This window comes from Pteropus vampyrus, unplaced genomic scaffold (genome assembly GCF_000151845.1).
Source record: "Pteropus vampyrus isolate Shadow unplaced genomic scaffold, Pvam_2.0 Scaffold25, whole genome shotgun sequence".
In the NCBI taxonomy this organism is placed as follows: Eukaryota; Metazoa; Chordata; class Mammalia; order Chiroptera; family Pteropodidae; genus Pteropus; species Pteropus vampyrus.
Window position 1 is genome coordinate 4,413,896 of NW_011888806.1, and position 22,695 is coordinate 4,436,590.

General features: G+C 31.0%; 1 protein-coding gene and 1 pseudogene across 2 annotated transcripts in view; both read right to left on the reverse strand.

The window, feature by feature from the left end:
- The window catches only part of GRID2 (glutamate ionotropic receptor delta type subunit 2), a 1,302,586-nt gene that overhangs the window by 252,402 nt on the left and 1,027,489 nt on the right, over positions 1-22,695 (reverse strand). For both annotated transcript variants that reach the window (XM_011356280.1, XM_011356282.1), the window contains one exon: positions 16,769-17,081. In XM_011356280.1, the coding sequence (XP_011354582.1) occupies positions 16,769-17,081 (313 nt within the window). The remainder of the gene's footprint in view (positions 1-16,768; positions 17,082-22,695) is intronic.
- Positions 8,065-8,183, reverse strand: LOC111737370 (annotated as a pseudogene).

The following is a 22,695-nucleotide window of genomic DNA, read 5'->3' on the forward strand; positions in this document are numbered from 1 at the left end:
TTTTTCTATCTGACTTATTTCGCTTAGTATGATTATCTCAAGATCCATCCATGTTGTCACAAATGGCTACATTTCATCTTTTCTTGTGGCTGAGTAATATTCTGTTGTATACATGTACCACATCTTCTTTATCCAGTCATCTATCTAACGGAACTTCAGTTGTTTCCAAGACAGAATCTTTATAAAATATTTACATTTGCATATAAAAAATGAAATTCAAACTAATCACTGGATGATCATCATCTTTATGGTTTAATAGGACACTTTTTAGAGTCCTCCTCTACCTAATAACCTTTGATGGCTCTGGAAGTAATAACTTGAAGATATATATTTTTTTCAAATGAAATAAAAAGTAGTAGTGATCAGATGAGCTACTTTGGGTAAATTTCGATCAGCTACTTTTTTCTCTCTATTAAGTTGGATAATTTCCTCTCCCCACACCAAATTACCATTTTGAACAACACAGCCCTCTTTTATAGTTTGGTGTATAAAGATTTTGTTACTGTATTTTAAATTATTGCAGTGCCTTACTGCATTACATGAAATAATTTTATACTTTTAAAAACACTAGCAATGCACATTTAAATATATGAGCTAATTTTATTTACTTTTTGTCTATGTTCTTAACATTTAAGTTAGCAATGACAGATTCTAAACTTTTTGTCCAAATGATTTAGTCAGTGTTTTTTAAGTGTTGTAGTGTAGTCATACTTCATGTTCAAGCAATTTTCTCTGTCTGAATATGTTTAAGTATCTTCTAAATATCTGGCGAAATACAGTAATGTAAAGCTTAATTTTACTTTATGTTACTATTGTTTTCATAAATAAATCCTTTAAAATTCTATTATAATCTATATACTATTATATAAAATGTATGAGTATGTAGTATAGTATAATGATTGGCTGAAAGTATCAAAGTCTTAGAAGTATGTCTATAGCTTATATATCTACATATCTACGTTATGTCTATCTATATAATGTAACTTGGAAGCTGAATATCTAGCATAATTTCTTAAGAAAATGACCAAGGATGTACACAAATATTGAACTACTAGGATGATTTTTTACAATTTTATAAACATGAAATAATAGGGAATTTGGCAAAACAAATTATAATACATACACATATATTTAATGTAGATTCTTATATAGACAGTAAATAAAGCTACAAAAGAATACCTAAAGGAATAAATCAGTGTACAGGATATATTTTTAATTTTATTTAAAAAAACATTATATACAAGATGAAACCATTATTATATATCTCTATATTAAAACATTTCTGTATATTGACAGCCACTAAGGTGCTAGGTCTTGCCACATTTATTTCAATTTCATTCCCTCTTTTCTATTCTTTCTTCCACATTTGTTGTGGTGGTGGTGGTTTATGTTCTTCAAGCTAGCACCACTTTAGCTAGTCTACTTCAACAGTCCATTATAATCTCCAAGACCTTCTTCCTACTGCCTCTAAATAGATCCTTTAGTTCTTTGGATGAAATGATGTTGTTAAATTTATAAGTAGAAAGTCTAATCTAACACAACTCTTTCATTGAGATTAACAGTTATACTCTACCAGATCATTTGCTGATAAAACTTTAATCAGCATGAATAAAATATTAAATTTGGGAGAATAAATGACAATGTATAAAATGATGCATATAAAGTATTACTTAAACTTAAAAAATATATAACTCTGAGAATTGTTTCAAGGTTAAATTTTCCACATTTTCTGTGTTAAGAGGAAGTTTTCCAGCTAAAACATCTTGATAAGCAATAACATGCCAAATTGAAGATCAAAGTTATTAGATCAAAGCACTTAAAGATATGCCTGCCTGGAAAGATCCTTGAAAACTCCATCTGAGGCATCAAATCTCTCAGACCTGCTGTAGAATTCCTAGCATCACTTTGTTTTCTGTACTTAGTCAACAATGAATTAAAAATGAGAAAAACAAACTAGTGGGTTATGGAAAATAGCACTATTGGCAAAGTCTTTCTTATGAAAAGAGAGTTTAAAAATTGAAGTTAATAGCATTATTTTTTTATATACCTATCTATAAGAATCAGCACAATCTCAGTGCCCTTCAGAGAGATTATAAAAATATCTGCACAGAAACAAAAGGAGGAAAAATAACATTTAAAGTTTTTTTTTTCTAAGAAATTTGTTTCATTTTATTTCATTATGCCAGGTGTCGCAATTTAAAAATTAAATCTATATTTTTTAAAGTAGGATTAATCTTTATTCTATTCAATTTTTCTCATTTTCACTTTCTTTGAATTTTCTGATTTCAAATATTTTTAATTATATTGCCAAAAGACTTGTAAAATAAATTAGGCACAAAAAATGTATATTTAATAAACATTGTGTTGCTGGTTTGTTTTAATATCATTTAAAAAATTAAGCTGCATTTAACAGCATCATAAAGGAAAAACATATAAAACTCTAATTTTAAATTAATATGTTTATTTTATAGGACTGTTTAGCTACTACTTAAAAGCAAAAGCAAAAAACAAAAAAACACTGTAGCTTGTAGATTTTTGCTTTTGAAAACCATTTACCTTTGGTTACTTTCTGCCACCTGTGCATTATATAAAATATTTTTTTCAACTTTATCAATCAGTGTTATGAAGTATATTAAATGATAATGACACACAAGGAGGTACACTCTTAAATATGTAATATATATGTATGTGTGTGTATGTGTGTGTATGTATATATATATATATACACATATACATATATACATATATACACACATATATATATACATATATTCATAATGGTATTTGCTTGGTATATGGAATTATCTACACCTTGGAAATGTGCTTATGTCATTATTTACAATTTTTAGTTGATAAGCTACCTAAATTCAATGATAGTCTCCGATAGTCACAGATTCTAGGTTTAAATTGCATTGCAGTAAAGTCTTGGATTGAAACAAGTAAGCATAGCCAGCTTACAAGTTTGACTTTTGCAATTACTGTTCATTTTCTAAGCTTGCCTGGGTGTAAATGCATGTTAAATTGCCTTTTAGTGCCAGGAATGACTTTTTCTCAGCCAACATATTCTCTTTTGGTTCATCAGTTAGATATTTATTCCATGTCATTTAATAGCACAAAAATTACTCATTCCAACTCAAAGTGTCCATCTTGGACATTGCATGTGGCCAGCTTCATTATCTTACATTAATATAAAAGATGTGTTTGTGGTACTAAAGCAAGTTTTAATGCTATCTTTTTAATGAATTATTCAGGTCATCAAATATAATTTTCAACTTGCTTAACCTAATTCAAGCCAGCATTTACAGAATGTCAACTGGGTCAATACTAGCTCAGAAGAAAAAATGAAAAATCAATAAACATCAGGGTGAACATTTTAATTTTTACTCTTTAACCTGAACCATTTCCTGTATTAGAAGATTGAATATTAAAGGCTCACTTCAAAATATTTAGTGTTTCAGAAGTGTCACTAGTCTATACAACTATTTGTAACAACTATAGGGGGACAAGTTGTACTATTTCCAAGATTTGACCTTGTTTTTCCTATGGCTTAGAGATTAAGTATAGCCTCAGTGGATAAACAGTACATCATTTTCAAAGGAAGGTTTTCTGGGGGAAAACGCTGAGTTTATAGATTCCTACTGTGGCTAAAGCTAGTGTATATTTAATCTTATACTCCAGATGGCCTTTTGTGACCAAATGATTGTGGATTTAAAAATCAAGAAACTTTAATCAAAGAATTGACCTTGACAAGAAAAATTGGGAATAAAATGTTACTGATTTATTTTTCTGTAAGAAAAGCAAAATAATCCAGTGTTATTATGAATGTTAGCAGATTTTAAGATCTTTTTAGATAAAGGGGAACTACATGTAAATTTCAAGTAAATAAATGCAATAAGAAAAATCTTTAATTCAATTCCTTTACAGGAAGAATTTTCTGTAGAGAAGCTTATAACTGATGATTTAGGAACAAGGAGACTTATTCCTACTCTGAAAGAAAGATGTTATTAGTAGTTTGGCTTGATATAAAAAAAACTATATATAGTATATTAAAATTATATATATTATATTAAAGAACTAAAATAATTTTAGTAAAATACTATTTATTGTTCCTAGAAAAATAACAGGAGGTTGATTGAGAAGGAAGAAACAAACTGAGCAGGCCATTATTTTGCTTTTCTCTCTGCTCTCACTTTTCCAAAAGCACTGGGGAAGATTATTTAGAAGAGAATGGTTTTCTTCAGAAGCTGTCACCACAAATAAAGCTGGGAATAATATATACCTCTTGATTTACTGTTGATATGCTGTCTGAAATGGATAATCGTATTTGCTTGATCAGCTGAGTACAAAAGAGTGTGGCTGGATCTTGGAGTTAATGTATTTTAAGGTTCAATAGATGGAGATATTTTGTATGCAACATATATCTACCTAAATAGATATACCTATAAAATAAATATATAACCTCCTATATACACCTATATAGGTATATTTTATATACCTATAAAATAAATATATAACCTCCTAAATACACCTATAAAATAAATATATAACCTCCAGTTTTTTTGGAAGCAATTATTAAATCCTCAATTATGCTGGAGAATTTGAAAACAGAACAGACACAAAATAGTTTGTCAGTTAATGCCCTTTATAACAATTTATAGTTGTCTAAATTTTTGTTCTGCCACTCCTCTGCTTCAAACACTCCAGTGATTCTTCATTACTTTGATATGGAAGCCAAAGCCTACAATGCCACCCTCATCTGAATGCATGGACCTCCAAACCTTACCTGCTACTAAGCTATTGTTCTGACCGTCCTCTTTGAGAAGGCCCTTTGCTTATGTGGTTCCCTATACGTGACCACCCTTCCCCCAGATATCTATACAGCATACTCCTTCTTAGCCTAGGTTTTTGCTCTAACATCAAATTCTCAAAGAGGCTTATTTCAATGAGCCCATTGAAAATTGCAACTCTTCCACATATACTTCAAAAAACGTAGCTCACTTTGAGCTATGTTTTCTATGATTATTTGAGTTCTGATATACAATGTAATTTATTTATTTATCATGCCTATTGTTTGTTATCTGTTTCTCTTCACTAGAATATAAATTCCATGAGGGCCTGAATATTTATTTGTTTTTCTCATGAAGGTATCTCCAGGAGTTTGAACAGTGTCTGTGACATTGTAGGCATTCAATAAATGTTGAATAAATGAATGATTTTTAATTTCGACATGGAATAGTTTTAAGGTACATAAAACATGTATAATCTGAAATGTTTCTCTCAATTTATAAAAGGGTACATAAAAATCATTCAATTGGCTAAAGGGATATGCATCACAAAAGAATTTAGACATATACAATAGAGCTCTCATATATTCCTTAGACCTCTAATGAAAAAAATGCATTTGCCTAATTGGTCATTTGTCTAATGAAAAAAATAATGCAATATGATTCTAAATGCAAATTTTGTTTGTTGTTTTCTCAGCAAAGTAAACTGGTTTTCTGGAAAAGTAGCAATGATGTTTCACTTATTTCAATATCTATTATGACAATAAATGCTGACAAACTTAACATTCTCCTTTGTTCATGATAGCATTAAATAAAGGAAGTTTATTCCCAATGTAAAATTTGTAGCCAGTGGTGTAGTTAATTAAGAGAAAATGTCAATAGAACTTAACATTGTCACAGGATAATGGCTCCTGCTGCTAGATATATGTCAAGAGAAAGATAAATAAGATGGAGTGATTTATTAAGCAGTATCACACTCCAGGCAATGCATTTCCAGAGGATTATAACACTCCTTAGGTGGTGATGTAAGGCAGAGGACTAAAGACCAAGTAACCTTAGCTCTTTGAATAATATAAAAATAGTACAGAAATATGGTGCTTTCAGACAGTCTCTGCTGATATAGCAAAATGACTTTTATTTTAGAAAGGAGAGTCATCATGATATTAAAAAGGATCTAAGTTAGAATAGAATGCCATTGACAATTCTTCATGACTTTGCAGATAATTATGGGGAGATGTGATACTATTCTAAAATTTAAAAGCAAAACATCAAGGACCACCTCTGTTTAAAATATAGATGTTTTGAAAAATTCCATTCCAGGCAACAAATGATTGCTGCTTTGGGAACTTGGTAATTTTTCTCAGCAAAACTCTATTAAAATAATTTTTTGAAAAACATCCAGATGCCTTTTATTCCTTTTCAAAATTTTAATAATATAATTCAATTTATTTTTAAATTATTAATAAATATTAATCAAATAATACCTAAGATGGTTTTAATTTAGAATCAACCTTTTGAAGATTGGACTGGCATAGTCTTCAAATTTAACTCAGAATACTATCATGTGCTTTGACTTTTTCAGTTCAAAGTCATAAATATTACTAATTATTGGAAAATTATTTTCATTTTAAAATTAACCCTATATCTGGTATTATACATTCCAGTACTGCAATAATATTAAATAATGAAAACACTAACCTATATTATTTATAACTTTCCTATGCATTACATTTCAAAGGTATTTACAATATAAGTATTACATATATTTTAACAATGAAATCATAATTTCACAATTCTCTTGTCTAAAGGCATTTTATCAATGAAATAAAAAATTTAGTATAGTATTTAACATAGATTATATTTATATATAATAGAAAAGATAGCTTTTAGTTTTATTAATATACTAAAATATCAAATAATTATTAACATTGCAAAAGAATGAAACTACCTTATACCATACAAAAAAATTAACTCCTATGGATTAAAGACTTGAATGTAAGACCTGAAACTATAAAACTCCTAGAAGAAAAAAATAGGTGGTAAGTGCCTTGACATTTGTCTTGGCGATTATTTTTTGGATTTGACACCTAAAGCAAAGGCAACAAAAACAAAATTAAACAAGTGGGATTACATCAAACTAAAAAAACCTTCTGCAAGCAAAGGAAACCATTGACACAATGAAAAAGCAACCTACTAAATGGGAGAAAATATTTGCAAATCATATATCTAATAAAGGGTTTATCTGATAAAGGGTTGATATCTAAAATCTATTAAGAACTCATACAACTCAATAGTAAAAAAATCTATTAAAAATGGGCAGAGAATCTGAAGAGACATTTTTCCAAACAAGACAAACAGAGCTACAAATTACAAGCATCCTGGGTCAAAACTTATATTTCTATTCAATTTGGGTTCATTAATTTGTTGCATCTTTGCCCATGTTGTGTTATAGTTTATTACAAATAGTTGTGGTAATGATGTACTTATATAGGGAAAATTTTTCTTATAGTTTTTCATATCTAGTTTAATGACAAAGTTATAATGAATTTTTTAGCATATGGTTTTTACTATAAGTATTTTCATTAGCTGTTTCATTAGTTTTCCTAATAATTTTCTTAGGCCTAAATACAGTATACTTTGTTAACATAATGCTTACTTTCTGTGAGGTAATGATTATATAAAACATTAAACAATGTGGCTGATTCCATTTCTTGCTGTGACCTGCAAAAATGGTGAAGAAATAATAGTTATAATATTATGTGCCTATTTTGTGTCATGCACACAATTTTAAGTGTTTTATATCCTGAATTCTTAATTTTTCAAACACCTGATGAAGTGCATAATTATTATTTGGAGAATTGAGGTACCTAGAGGTTAAGAAACTTATCCACTTTCACACAGTGAATAAGTGTTAGATTATAGGATTTAAAACTGAGCTGTCTCTCGAGAAAACACAGATAGATATAAAAAAGCTGTTCAGTTAGATACTTATACAATCATACAATCTTACAGCTAAAAGAAAATTTAAGAATCTGACAATAAATCACAAAGCAAAGATCAAGAAAGTTAATTGGACAACTAATTTCTTTCATTGTCACTAGGTAAAAAATTGGTTCCTAGTCTGTGTTTCCTTCCCTTCCCTTCCCTTACCTTACCTTCCCTTACCTCACCTTCCCTCACCTTCCCTTCCCTTCCCTTCCTTTCCCGCAAGCCAACACTTGGTTGACCTCACAGATTGCAAGGACCTTGTCAGCTTACAATGCCTTATTTTTATTTTTTACACCTACAGCACCTGGTCTTCCTAGGTGGTCTCCTATCCAAGTACTAACCAGGCCCGACCCTGCTTAGCTTCCGAGATCAGAAGGGATCGGGCTTGTTCAAGGTAGCACGGCCTTAGACCGTGTTCTTTTCTTAATCGGTTATGAATTGGTAGGTATACTACTTAATCACAATGTGTCAAATAGCAACGTATATGAAAACTCCATGCCCATAGTGACTTATGCTTTCCTCAGCATGATAATTATGATTCTATGATGGAGCTACATGTTTACTAGTTGATTTCCTGTGTACATTGAAAGCTCCATGAAGATAGACACCATGCTGTTCTACTCACCTTGTAACTAGATAGATAATTCTTATTTAGTATCCAAGCAAATGTTTCTGAGAGAATGAAGAATTTTAAAAAAGTAAAGGCTGAAGAATACTTGTAGGACATGCTAAAGTAGAGCTTAAACAATGGATATAAACATTAACTTCTAGAAGACAGAACAAACTGTGTAGCTGTCCCAAACAGATTGTTAATTTAGAGTCTAAAAGACAGAGTTGTAAATATAAAGAGATTCTATAAATTTTGGTCACAGCCACAAATCAAAGAGCAATTTTATGTGTCCACATTTTATGTGAAAGAGTAGGTCATGCATTTGTCTTTTGTTATATCTTGATACAAAAAAGAACAATTGCCATCAAGAAATGTAGTTTACAAATAAGAGACACTGATATATATGATAAGGTATATAATGTAAATTTACACTTTATATTACATATTGAATTATCTGCTTTAGAATTGTAAAGTAAAGGCTGTGCCACATTCAAGGGTATTTAACAAAAGTATCACAGGACTTTATTACCCATTAGTTGTGTAAATTAGAGATGGGAATCATAAATTCAGCATGATGTAGACTATAGTTGGCTTATAAGCACGCATCTTAGAGCTAAGTTAAACGCTAAGTCTTAATTTACAAAACATGTTGATTTTGTTTTTGAAACTGTGGTCAGTTTCCCATACTTTTTGAAATATAACTGTTATTATAAAACTTCTAACTACGTATTCATAGGTGAAAGGGGAAAATGAATTTTAGTCAAACAAAATTGAATTTCCAAATTTGTATTCTAAACTGATGGTCTCTACCATCACCTAGTCCCTTGATCCCAATATTTTAACTTTGATCAATCCTGAATCATATGTAGAATAAATGTCTCTTTAGTAATGTCTGTCCTCATTACTTAAGCTGAAGGGTATTGTAATATGGTACTGTAAGAACACTGAGTACTACTAAGATGTCAATGATATTGAAGGACTTGCTTTTTCTATCATTTAAATTTATAATTTTTAAAATGTTTTCTTAAAGCATTTTGGGAAAAAAGAAAAATGAAATCAGAATATCTTAAATTCGCCTTTCAATTTTTAAAAAATGTCTTTGTTAAACTTTGTTAAGCTTTCATTTAATTAGTGAAATAATGATTTTAATTATCGTATGCATTTATATGTAGTTCAGAGTAGTCTAGAAAATGTTGTTTATACCAGTTCTTGTTTTGTAAACATTTTATAAGCAGAAACCTGACTTGTGTCTCATGTTCCTTGATTACTTTTAACTCTCAAAAAGCTCAGGTCAGCATGAGAAAGGATTTTCTGGTGCAAATCATGAATAGTTGGTATTAAAATAAATAAAATTCAGGGGGCATATTGCATGCATATAGTTCATAGAATAATTACTTAGGAGCTCATTACATTTCATTGGGGATGTAAGCTAACTGGATTCACATCTTAATATCATGGCATTGTTTTGTAGTCACACAAATTACTTGCTCCCCATACCTATAATAAAAGAGCTTGAACAGTCTGTGAAAGCATAAAAGTTCAACTTTTTTTCTTTAGTGATGAAGAATTCTGATGATAAAAAGAAAGAAAATGAGCACCTTGTCATGTATTAAATCAGCATAGGGAAATTCTCAAGTGGATGTGACAGCACTCAGAGTGCTTGACACTCTCTTTGTTAAGGACTGCCAATCATAATTAGCAACAACAGAGATGTTGTTCAAACCTAAATAAAAATTACTGAGAGCCTTTTTGAATAAATATCTGTAAGAACAGACTGTAGAAAGAAAGTTGTCTCTATACTCCAGTTAACCTGTCACTGGGAATTACTCTTATTTTCCCGGTGTTCATCAGGGTCATAAAACAACAGAACTAGTAAATATCGTTTTTGTTATATTCAAATTGAATGTGAAATATCAGATAATATTACAAAGGAACGGCTTTAGCTACTGCAGTTCAAGGCTTAAATCCTTTGAGGTTTTGTGACTAGAATGTTGGTAAATTCCATGTATTTGATATCTACACTATTGAAATGGATTTCTTGTTGAATTATTCTCCTGTGTAAAGTGTTAAAGAGATGCTCTCTCAACAATAATCTCTTCTGCTGCTTAATTCAATAAGATCAAGTTATTATCTACTATTCCTAAAGACTCCCTTTCCATTCATCACTAGCATCTGTGGGGCTATTTAATCTTTAAGAAAGTTACCAAAGTGTTTTTCTTTCTTTACTCCTTCCAATAATTCTGTCTGCTCCTCTCATCAGACATGGTTTATTTGGTCTCAATTTAGCTATGGCCCACATACATGGTGCTTAATATTCCTCCAAAACTTTCTTATTTATGATCATATTCAAAACATCTAGGTTGGGCCTGGCTTGCAGTATACCCAAGAAATACTTCCAGTTAATGAAGTGATTCCTTGTTTTCCTTTTGCAATTCCAGTTCCTGGCATATAGTTTGTACTAATAAATGCTTGCTGGTAAGTAAACATATATGATAGCTCAAATATTTGACATGACTGTTAATATTTATACTTCATAGCCTGAGACAAAACTATCTGAGGTGAACTCTGAGATTTCTCTTTTCAAGTAGAAGAAAAATTATGTACAACCACATGTGTGAACAAGTCATAAAGGCCCTTGATGGTCCAGATGATTTTAAGAGTCACTGTCCATAAACTAAATGTAATGGTTTTTCAAAATTCAAACCCCAGTGTTTTTTTTTTTTTAAGCATGTTGATTGCAGAGAGATATATGTAGACATGGAGATAGGAAGGATAGAAAATGATAATAAAACTTACATAAAATTGATCTCTCATTCATGCATTTAACTACCTAATTCACAAGCTTTAATGTTCCAGCCAAACAGATGTACTAAGTTTATCTCTGTAAAGAACCATACTGCTTTTGCACAGTTGGATTCCCTGAGCTGTTTTTCCAGAATGCTTTGAAGTTACAGATTTAAAAAAAAAAAAGCATTAGTAAACAACTCACATATATTTAATGTCTTTCTGCTTTGCGTTGTCCATGAAATCTTTTTTTCAGAAATCTATCTAATAACATATGAAATACCTCTTTATCCCTATTTAATCTGGTCTACTGACTCAATAAAGACTATAATTTTGAAATAATAGCTGTATTTCTTCTTAAAATATTATATTTTTATTGGAAATTATCATTAATTTCAATTCCATTGCCTGTGCATAGACACTGTCATTGATTGATTCTCTTTTACATAGAGTTTATGAGGCTTTTCTTAATTTATTTTTAATCAAAATGTAAAGATGCTCTCAGTAACTTTTAATGAATTTACCTTTTCATTGTTAGCAAGTGGAAGAATAGCAGCATTTCAAAGATAAAGTATTTAATCATATGCAATTCATCATTATCCATCATTATGAATTTTCACAAATGTACAATCAACCTACAGGCTGCAAATCTTATTTAAGGGCACAGTAGGGATTGAGAGGTGCTTAACATATTTATAACTTGATATCTGCTTCATGTTTACATAACTAGGAAAACATACTAACCATATGAGTAATTTTATTTATTTATTCTCTAGGATGTGCTCCAAAATACTGAAGTTTGGCCACCTGAGAATAAAATCAGAAAGCCAACCCATAAGCATGTCAACATCCTCAAAAATAAGGGTTCAACCAACCATAGACCTTATTTACAAGTTTTTCATCTTAGTAACTTGGTAAAATATACCAGTAGAGACATTCCAAATAACTTCCTGTTTGGTTTAGTGAGTTTCAGGTCATTGAGTAGCAAACTATAATCTGATTAACACAATATTGCAGTTAACTCCACGCTTGATTTAGTTAAGTATTTAGCATTTATTTATGCATTTAGTTGATAAGTCTGCATTTGTTAAACACCTAATATGTATAAGATACTAAACTATAGGCATAGGGACTATAAAGATAAATAAGATACTGCCTTATATTCAAAGAACTCAGGAGACAAATGAAAAAAGAAATGCAATTACAATATAGTTGATAAGTACTATGATATATATATATACTTTAAGGAGCATAGAAGATGGTCCATAATCCCAGCAAAGACTTTTTAAAAGAAGATCAGAGCAAGAATTACAGGATACATAAGAATTAGTCGTATGAAATCAGAGAGTGGGAATAGAGATTAAGCAGGTAATAAAGGCATTGCAGAAACTGGAAAGAGCAGAAGCAAAGGCAGAGGCATGACACAGTCTTGTCTTGCATTCAAGGGACAAAATAATTTGTAGTAACTGGACAATGAAATCTGAGGCATAAATGGTAAGAGGTTGGAATTGAGCACTAGATAAGAACCACATTGTGGAATATTGTTATGCTCTGAATAACTCGGATTTTTAAACTGTGGGATTGGGGAGCCAAGAAAATACCTAAAGAAAGGGAATTATGTAGTAAGCTCTCCATGATAGTAGTAATTTGGGTATATATGCAAGTTTGTGGAACATATACTTTTAAGAGACAAAATTGAAAAAGACTTGTTATAAGATTCCTAGAGTTCAGATGAGAGATGAAGTAGGCCTCATGTAGGTAACAATCTAGGTCTTATCTCTTTAGGCAAAAAGAAATGTCCACTTTTAGAAATATCAAGGAGGTAAAATTCACAGGAGTTGATTATAGTTGAATATAAGCATAGGAAGAAGAATAAGAAATCAAACTGTTTTCAAAGTTTTGAGCCTAGATGTCTGAGTGATTGGTAATACATCAATTGGAATAGAGAATATGAGAAGCTACAAAGGTTAAAAGCATAAAATAAACTCAATTTTTGGCATGTTGAAATTTTTGGTGTCTCTGGTATACCCAGAGAGTGGCCTAGTGAGCAGTGGGATATACACAGCTAAAATTCAGGTATGCGATGTAGATTTGGGAGTTATCTATGTATTGATGGTTATTAAAACCATGTACAGAATTGGATGGAAAGGGAAGAAGTAAGAAAACAGAAGTTGATTACATCTAGCTTTATTACCTACTTCTAGTCAATGCTCATATCTATCAACATTCTAGTTCTGTCTTCTTATTTATTGACAGCTTTGGTACATAGCTCATTTTCTTTCTCTCCATTTCAAGCTGACATCATTACAGGTGGTCCATCTAATTCTCTGGGCTTTCAATTCCTTGATCAGCTTTGAAGTCCTTCACCAACTCAACCTCAGGAATCCACATCCATATACCTATAACTTGTCCTCTATGGTCTCATTTCAAAAATTTTAGGCTCAGGTGTCCCATTTTATAAATACAAACTTCAAACTCTCTCACACTGATGTTTCCACTGTTCTTTAACCTTATCAAGGACTCTATTCTCTCTCACTACTATATTACTTTCTAGTCTTTCTCTCCTTTATGTTCTCATTATTGGTCCTTCTATTTTTTTTCACTGCTCCACATACTCCAGAATTTACCATTATCTTGCCAGTAATCTAAAGCAATTTGCCTTGTTATCAATTTTTCATGTGCCTAACTATTGTTGAGTCTAATTTTTTTATTTTTAATTGATTTAGTAAACATTTATGTGACATTTATATAAGCTATTTTATGTAAGAACGTCACAATTTTTAACCATTTTAAATCTCATAACAAAGCTATGAGGTGGGCACAACCAGGGCCTTCCCTGCAAGAGGAACTCACTCATCATACAAGTTTGTGATACCCAAACTGGACCACAAAATTCTTGTTTCATTGACTCTTCTCTTTCTTTTTGGAAGAATTTCTATGGAAAAATCAACCATGGTGTTGTAAGAAAGGCCAAACTGTCCCACGAAGACAGACCATGGAGGAAAACAGAAGCTACCAGCCCTCAGCCAGCATCAACTACCAGACATCAGCCAACATCGACTACCAGACATGTGAGTGAAATGAATAAAACTTCAGATTAGTTCAGTCTCCAGACTTTGATTTGTCTAGCTGTGACCTCAGACATCACTGAGTAAAGACAAGCCATCCTTACTATGTCTAAACTTCTGACCTACAGAACTGGTAGGTTTTAGAAGAATTTATTAAGTATCTATAGTTACTGGAACATTACCAATAAGAAGCTTACTGTTAACTCCAATGAACTTCTTTCAAGTCAATTTTGTTTGATTATTTGAAACTTTTAACTCAGATGACCAAACTCTTCATCTTTAAATATTGGCTTTTCATTTGGTGTGTATACCACAGTATGCTATATATACATGATACATCTTTCTCATCACTCCTTATCAATTACCATTGAAAGTTCCTCTACCCATTCCTTTCCATAGGGCTCTATTTAGGCCCTTTCTGGGCCAGTGATCCTCAATCAGCAGTATGCAGTGAGAACAACTACTTTATGTGATCTTACTTCCATGGCTAATATCTTCTAAATATGTATTTTAAATACATATATAGCCAAGATGTATGTTCTGTGCTTCTGACAAATATAGCAAACCACTAACAAGCATTAGAAACATCTCCTTGGATGTTTCATAGATACCCCAAACTCGAAATGAATGTATTATCTTCCCCATTACATTTGCTCTTTCTGTTTATTTTTTCAATAAAAGATGTTAATATCCAATACTAATTTCACAAATTGGAAACCTAAGATAAAACTTTGCCTCATTTTCCTCCTTCAGTACAAATCTACACACTATTATATAATTAATCAAGTTCTATTGATTCTAATTCATCGATATCCTTCTCTTGATTCCTAATGCCACCTTACCTTTGTACAAGCCACATCAATTTTTTATTTCGTTATTATGATATTCTTAAAATTTGATTCACTTTCCACGTTGCCCTTTTTCAATCTATTCTCCACACTATAATCAAAATATTTCTATACTACAAATTTGGATATGCCTTTCTTTATTTAAAACCTTTAAATAACTGATCATTTCCCTAAGGATCAAGTTTAAACTCTTCATAATAAAAATATATCTTCATCCTTATCTTTACCAGCTCTGTTCTGCATAGCCTATCCTAATTTCTCTTTAGCTTCTTCATATTAAATTCTATCCTGCTTATCTATATCTCCTTTTTCCCATCCTCTTACTCAACAAGCTCTTTAAATAGTTAATTGTTTCTGTGTTTATGTAATACTAATTCAAAAGCCTTTTTTGCCACATTAAGATATATTAAGCCTCCCTATCTCAATGTTCTATTAACAATCTATGCTTATCTCTACCACAACACTTTCTACCCATAATTGTAATAGTCTGTTTATGTCTTTGTGTTTCACTAGACTCGTAGCTCAATGATGGCAAAAAAAAAAAAAGAAAAAAAAGATCTTTTGTTCACAATTGTTCACAATTGTATAAGCAGTGCTTAGCAAAGTTCTACTTAAATAAATAGTATGGATGAAATATTTACTGGATATTTGAATAATGCATGGACTAAAAATGTCTATGACAAATATAATCTAAGTCAGAGCCCCTGATATAGAAAGGTAGAGGAAGAAACAGACTTACAAAGGTTCATGAAATAGGTTAGAAGTGAAAAAGTGGAGAATAAGAGTATAGACAAATTTTGTGATTAATTGAGAATAGAAAGGATGAAATTTAATGGAAGATTCCACAGCAAGTGTGAAAAAGTAAGACACTACTGAGAATTTGAAATATTAAGGCAAAAGTATAAGATGTCTGCACTGTGACACATATTTCTCTTCTTCAAGACATGTGACAAGTTTGCAAGAAACTATTAATCCTCTAAGTACTTAATTATTTCATTCTCCATGATGGTAGTAGTTTTGATTAAGAAGTTCAAAAAATATTATTTTATTTTAAAATGGTAGAGTCAAAGAATTAATTAGACAAGTTGAAAGAGTAGGGCAGCATGAACACTGAATAACAAAACAAAGCCATTCTTTAGAATATAATGAAATTGTAACCTAAATCACTGGTAAAGATTATATATTAAAATAAAAAGTAAAATACAAAATGTCTTATAATCTTAAATTAATTAATATCTTTTCACTGTCAACGAATATTCTTAATACGTGAAATAATATCTTTGAACAAAGATCACATCCCAACATCTCATACACATGTAAATAATTAAACAGTATCTGCTCTGGTAGTAAGTAGTTTAATCCCAGTAAAGTTATTTCTCAGAATGTCAGAGTTTGGGGAGGATCTTGAGTTTCTTGTGAACCTTACCTCAAACATTCATTTTTGGCTTTGTTGATTATATAGAACTTACATCAAAAGATAATGAACTTTTTTTTTTTTTTGCTGGAAACCTGCTGTGTTTGAAATCCACTAGGAAAAAGAAGAAAGGTTCTGTTCTAAGCATTGCTGTGAAGACCTTTGTGAATACTTACATCTGATGTCAGATACAGAAACATCACATTCTTAAAATCATGGCAATTAAAACATCATGTTCCTTCTTCATAGGGAAATGTATTTTTTCTCCTTACCTTGCTGTACAAAGGATCCATACACAAACCACATGGAGTTGTAGAGAGTAGTAGAAGTCATTGATCCCATTTGTAATCGTGGGGGATTGAGCCAATTCAAGAGGTAGACCAGAAGACCCACCAGAAGGACTGTGCCAGCAATGCAAGCCCATAGAGAGAGATCAAATGGTGCAAGACAGGCAAACATATCCACTGTCTTTTCAGCCCTTCGAAGTAGTACTCCCACTGAGTAGTCCATATAACGTGTTGTAAAGTCCACCACATTCTCACGATCTGGGGTGATGGTTAAAGCAGAAATCCCTATGTCAGCTCTCTGAGAAATTGAAAGAAAAAAAAATACATTAACAGTGTGAAAAACAATTTGATTTATAGCACTTTGGCTTGCCTTGAAAAAAAAATAGATGCCTCATGCAACATCTTGTATTTTTTTTTTTTATATATATAAACTGAAACACACTGCAGAGACTTCTTAGAGGAGAGCTACATATGAATTTTGCATTTCTTACTGCAAATCTTGCCCCACCAGAGTCAGACAAATTACCTTGTTCATATTATCGGTGAAATAAGTATGTAAAATCAGTGACAAATATTTCAGACACAGATAACACCTGAAGAAAATTGTCTTTTTTCCTGGGGTCCTTTTCTCAAAGCCACTGTTAACACAGTAGAAAAGGCAAAACTTATTTTAGGTCTTTCTAAGAAAATATTCTTGAGATATTCAATATGTCCTTGACATGTAAAATTATTAGGTAGTTTATTTTAAAAACTCAGCATAGTGTTTTACCCCGGGTTTAGGTTTCTCTGCTTCGAAATTTATGTTACTGAGCTCTAAACATGTTAGAGTTTGTCAGAGCTTTCACACAGCACTAAGTTATTATGTCATATGCCAGAGGTCTCTACCTTGATTTTATTGTATAAACTTTAAAAATATTTTAATGAACAATTAAATATTAAGAAGACGTAATTTTTCTTGGAGTAATAACCCTTCTTTTCAGTGTTTGTCTCCTTAGATTGAGTGATAGCACTCAAAACTACAGCATATGCTGTTTTACTTATTTAAAGCACATATCAGAATTGCAGTGAGAGCACAGAAAAAATGACTTCAAATTTAAATTTTATGATATGAGAAACATATTTAAATATCTAAAAGACAGCACCTTCTTTGAAATAATGATCTGTAGTTGTGATTAAAGTTATGGGAAGCTTCTTTCAGATGAATACAAACAATAGTAAACTATTTGTCAAATATTTTCATTATTTTCCTTTGGAATGGTTTGGGAAAAAAAAAAAAAAACGAATTTGGTGCCTTTGGAAAAAAAAAAAAAAGAAAAAAAAAAAGCCAAAGAAAAAGCCTAAACAAATTAAAAAAAACCAAACCCCGAAAGAAAGGGCAAAAAAATAATCCAAGTAAAATTAAAAATTGGGGGGGCCAAAGGAAAAAAAAAAAAAAAAAATCCGGTCCCAAAAGTTAAAACTAAAAAAACCAATTAAAACCAATTTTTTTTTTAGTCCAAAGTCTGTGCTCATAACCATTTTACCACATTGCAAGAAATCATTTTCCAAATGCCTGTATTGTAGTTAGTTAAGGTAACTGGTTTTAGTACAATATTTACCTTAAAAGAGTCTGAAATATTGTTTTTAAAAATTGTACTATTTATATTGCAACAAGGCCATATTAATATAAGTACTGTGAATTTAGAATTAACTGAGAAGTCTTAAACTTACTAACACTATATAAAAATGAACATTCAGAGAAATAATTATTACTGCTTTCAAGCTCATGTATTTATTTTTCATAGCTGGATATCAGGAATTGGGTCTTTTCAGATCGAAAGTCTAACCTGGATCCTTAATTCTCAAGTCCTATCTTTTCTGAGCTTCAGTTTACCTATTTATGAAATAAATGTAACTATGTTTGTTATGAGTTCTGTAAGCGGATGCATTTGTTGTAATCCTAATGGTGGATAAATAATTGTCCAAGGTTCAATTAAGCTCTCAGAAGGTGCATTTACTTTTTCAGGATATAAATGTACTATGGATCAGTAATTTACTAATTGATGCACTAATGACCCAAAGCATTTTATGATTCAACTAAAGTCAGAAAATTCTATCTAAGGAGATATTTACTGACAACATGTTGATTAAATATTTGTAAATGTTCATAAATGTTTTACTAATAAATAATAAATGTTTTACATGTAAATAATTATGAATTGGAATTGTCATATACTGATTTTCATAATAGATACTTGTATTACAAAATAAATTTCTAGAATGAAATAAAAATATCTAGGGAAGATAACCTCTATTGTTATTTTATAGAGAACATAGAAGATAGATTAAAATTCACACTTATTTCTACCTCTAAACCTATATCCCAGCCTATTCTATTTAATCTTTATCTACAATAGAGAAGTCATCCTCCTTCCTATCAGAGGCCAACCCTCCATTAGTAAACTTATCAACTAATCCTGTCCTTTTCAGATACTTAAACTCCTGTTTCTTATATGTTCAACATCATTCTATAAACTGTAGATTTCCTATGAAAAGTCTTTAATTCTTGCTTATTAAAATAAAAACAAAAAGAAAAAGCCTTTTCTTCTATTCTCTATGACCACTGACTCTCAGTTACTATCCAGTCCCTCTCTCTCATAGTCAATTTTCTTAAAGATTTGTCTCTATTTCCACACTTCTCAGTCACACTAGAAAGACTCTTTAGTACTCATATTGTTGAGCACTCATTACTCAATGGACCTAGCACATCTTAATCTTGACACTATAATTTAGTGGTCATCTGTTTAGGCTTCCTGACAACATTTGACAGTGATGATTGTTTCTTCCATCATAAAGTCTTTTCCTTAGATTTCATAGCATGATATAAGCTGCTTTCTCAGTTCCTTTTTCAAGCTTATGTTGACAGTCCTCTGTAATTGGGCCTATACCCTTTTCTCATGCGAGATCCTTTGCCTAAGCAATTCCATTCATGTTCATTACTTCCATGGTCCCCATCTACATACATGATTTACAAATTTGTATTTCTAGATATAGATCTGAGTTCTGGAGTTGAGACTGTTATGCAACAATACAATTGACATTTCTGTTAGATATCTCAAAAACATTTCAAATTTAACATGGCCAAGACCATACTCATGACATTCAAATCTGACCAGTCCTCTTTCAATGTCTCCTGCCTTGATGAATTTTTTTTTTTTTTTTTTTTTTTACTTAAGTCTTATTGGTAGCTTATGCCCTCTATCTCATTTATCACTATTGATTTCACCTCCTGGAAATCCTAATAACCATTCACTACTCTACTATTTATTCTCATCATTGCTTTCCTAGGCTCCTTATGAGTCTACCTGAAATCTACCTTTCCTCTTCTCATATTTCCCTATTGCAGCAAAAGGAATCTTTCAGTAGAGAAAATCTGATTCTGTCCCCTGCTACAGCCGAAAGGTTTTCAGTGGATTTGCTTTTAAGAAAAAGATTAAAATTTTTAACATCGTCTATATACATCTTTAGATAGACTATCCCCAATCTACTTAAACATATTCATACTGAACCATTTTCCTTTCTAACATTTCTTCCTGATGAATGGTCTTTGTACTTGTTGTTCCTGCTTGCTGGATTGACACTCCCAAAACTTCTTCAAGTAAAGTCTTACTTATATTCATAAATCCACCTCAATTATCACTTCCTCAGGTAAGCTCTCCATGATTCCCTTTGATACTACTACTACTAGTACTACTACTACTAATTCTTGTTGTTTACACTATCACAAACCCATATTTCTCATTTCTCTAGCAGTTATGATAGTTGTAATTTTAAACATATTTGTATGATTCTTTTAATAATGTCTGACTATTCTCCTAAACTATAATTCCACGAAGACAGGAATTGTGACTGCTTTTTTTTAACTTGACATATTCCTGGTACCTATCACATTGTTTGGCATAGATCCATGATCAATAAATAAAATATTTGCTTCACATATGAATGAATAAAAATAGAACATTCACTAAATGTTCATTACCCAATTCTTATAAATCTCTTCTATTTATTGGCATTCCCAATAGAGAAGAATTTTTAAAAAGTAAAAAGAAAATGGTGATATAAAATCTTACTAAGTTTTATAGCAGTGATAAGAAATTTATATCTTGATGAATTACTTCAAAAATTAAAACAAGGTTCTAGATTTATCAATATATTTATACTTATGTGATTTGCAATTACCTATTATAATTAATGGTTTATTATAATAGGTTTATTACATTACAAAATCTTATATGTCAAATGTTTAATGTAAAAGTGATGATTTAAATTTTGATGACTGCTATTTAATTACTATTAAATTGGCAATAAGACTGGAGATAAGTAATTTTTTTCAAACTATTCTAATTACAACAGTCATAACATTTTCTTGGAAAGGAGATATAAGATTTGCACTCTTTCAAGTCATGAAAAGGAGATGGATGGATAATACAATGGGGAATGACTAATAAGCCATATAATTATTGAATTTTAAAGCTTAAACTTAAAAAAAGGTGAAAAACATTTACTCTAAATTTAATTTGAAATAAATGATCATATCGAATAAATAATCATCTAATTTATGCTTGAACATAATGCTAAGGATATTATATTAATTATACAAATAGTTATGCATTTATTTAATGTTTACTGTATACTTAGTGTTTTATTATATGTTTATAGACATTATTTATTTGCTATTATAACAAATGCAATGGTCTCTTTACAAGATAAACAATTTACATTGGAAATATTCTAATTATTATGAAGCTTTATTTTATACTTAATTGATATCTGCTGTCCTATATCATCTATTAAGGGTCATCTGTCTATCACACTATTAATCTAATAGATTTGACCAATGACAAGCTTTCAAATACTTGATGAACACTATGTTATTCCTTATTTGAAAATATTGTTTTAAACCTAAAAATAACTTGCTTACTCAATCACTTTCCCCAAGATATGATTTCCATATAGCTCAAAATACTAGCAATTCTCCAATAAACGTAATCTAATTCATCAATGTTTTCTCAACTGATATGGACTATATATATTATATACGTATACTATATATATTTTAAATGAAATTTACAAATGTAGTTAGAGCATGAGAGGATTTCAAGAAAGAGGATTAGGATAATGTATGGCAGAAAGGTCTGATAAAATTGTTTGATTTGGCCATGAGGGGAGGAGAATACTGGTAACTTGATGAGAACAAACGTGATCATAGACTGAAGAGGTAATTGGAGTTGTGGCGACATGCAGAACCATATGGCTAGACTTAATAACACTAACTGGGAAATGCTACATTCAGAAAAGAATATATCTGTATCTGTGCGGAGGCAGAAATCTGCACACATGAAATAACATTCTAGGAAGAAGACATAGGCCCTGAGGTAAAGAAGCAGTTATGACTTTACTCATTCAACAAATATCTATTCAACACTTATGTGCCAGATGCTGTGCTAGACTGGGTATACAGTGGTGAATAGAGCATACCTTCCCTTCCCTCACATGGTTTTAAGGCCTATATCCATGAAAAAAATGAAGTCTTTTCTCAACCCACAAGAGGAAGTGGTTTCTTTCTCGATGTTATCCTAGCTGGATAAATGCTAGGATACAAGAAGGCTCCAAGTTCTTTCTTTACATTGCCAGAGAGAAACATTCATTTTCATCAGTATTCAGTATGTCCCAAATATAGGATATTTAGGACATACAGGATATAGGATGTCAACTATATTATACTTTGAGTCTCAAAATCCTGTGTGTCCCATTAAAAGGGACTCCTTTTTACTGGAGACGCAGACCACTCACTTATGGTTCATCCTCCTTAGATAAGCAGATGGCAAGAAAAGCTTCTCTTTCTGGGGTGGCTGCAAACTGTAGATCACTTA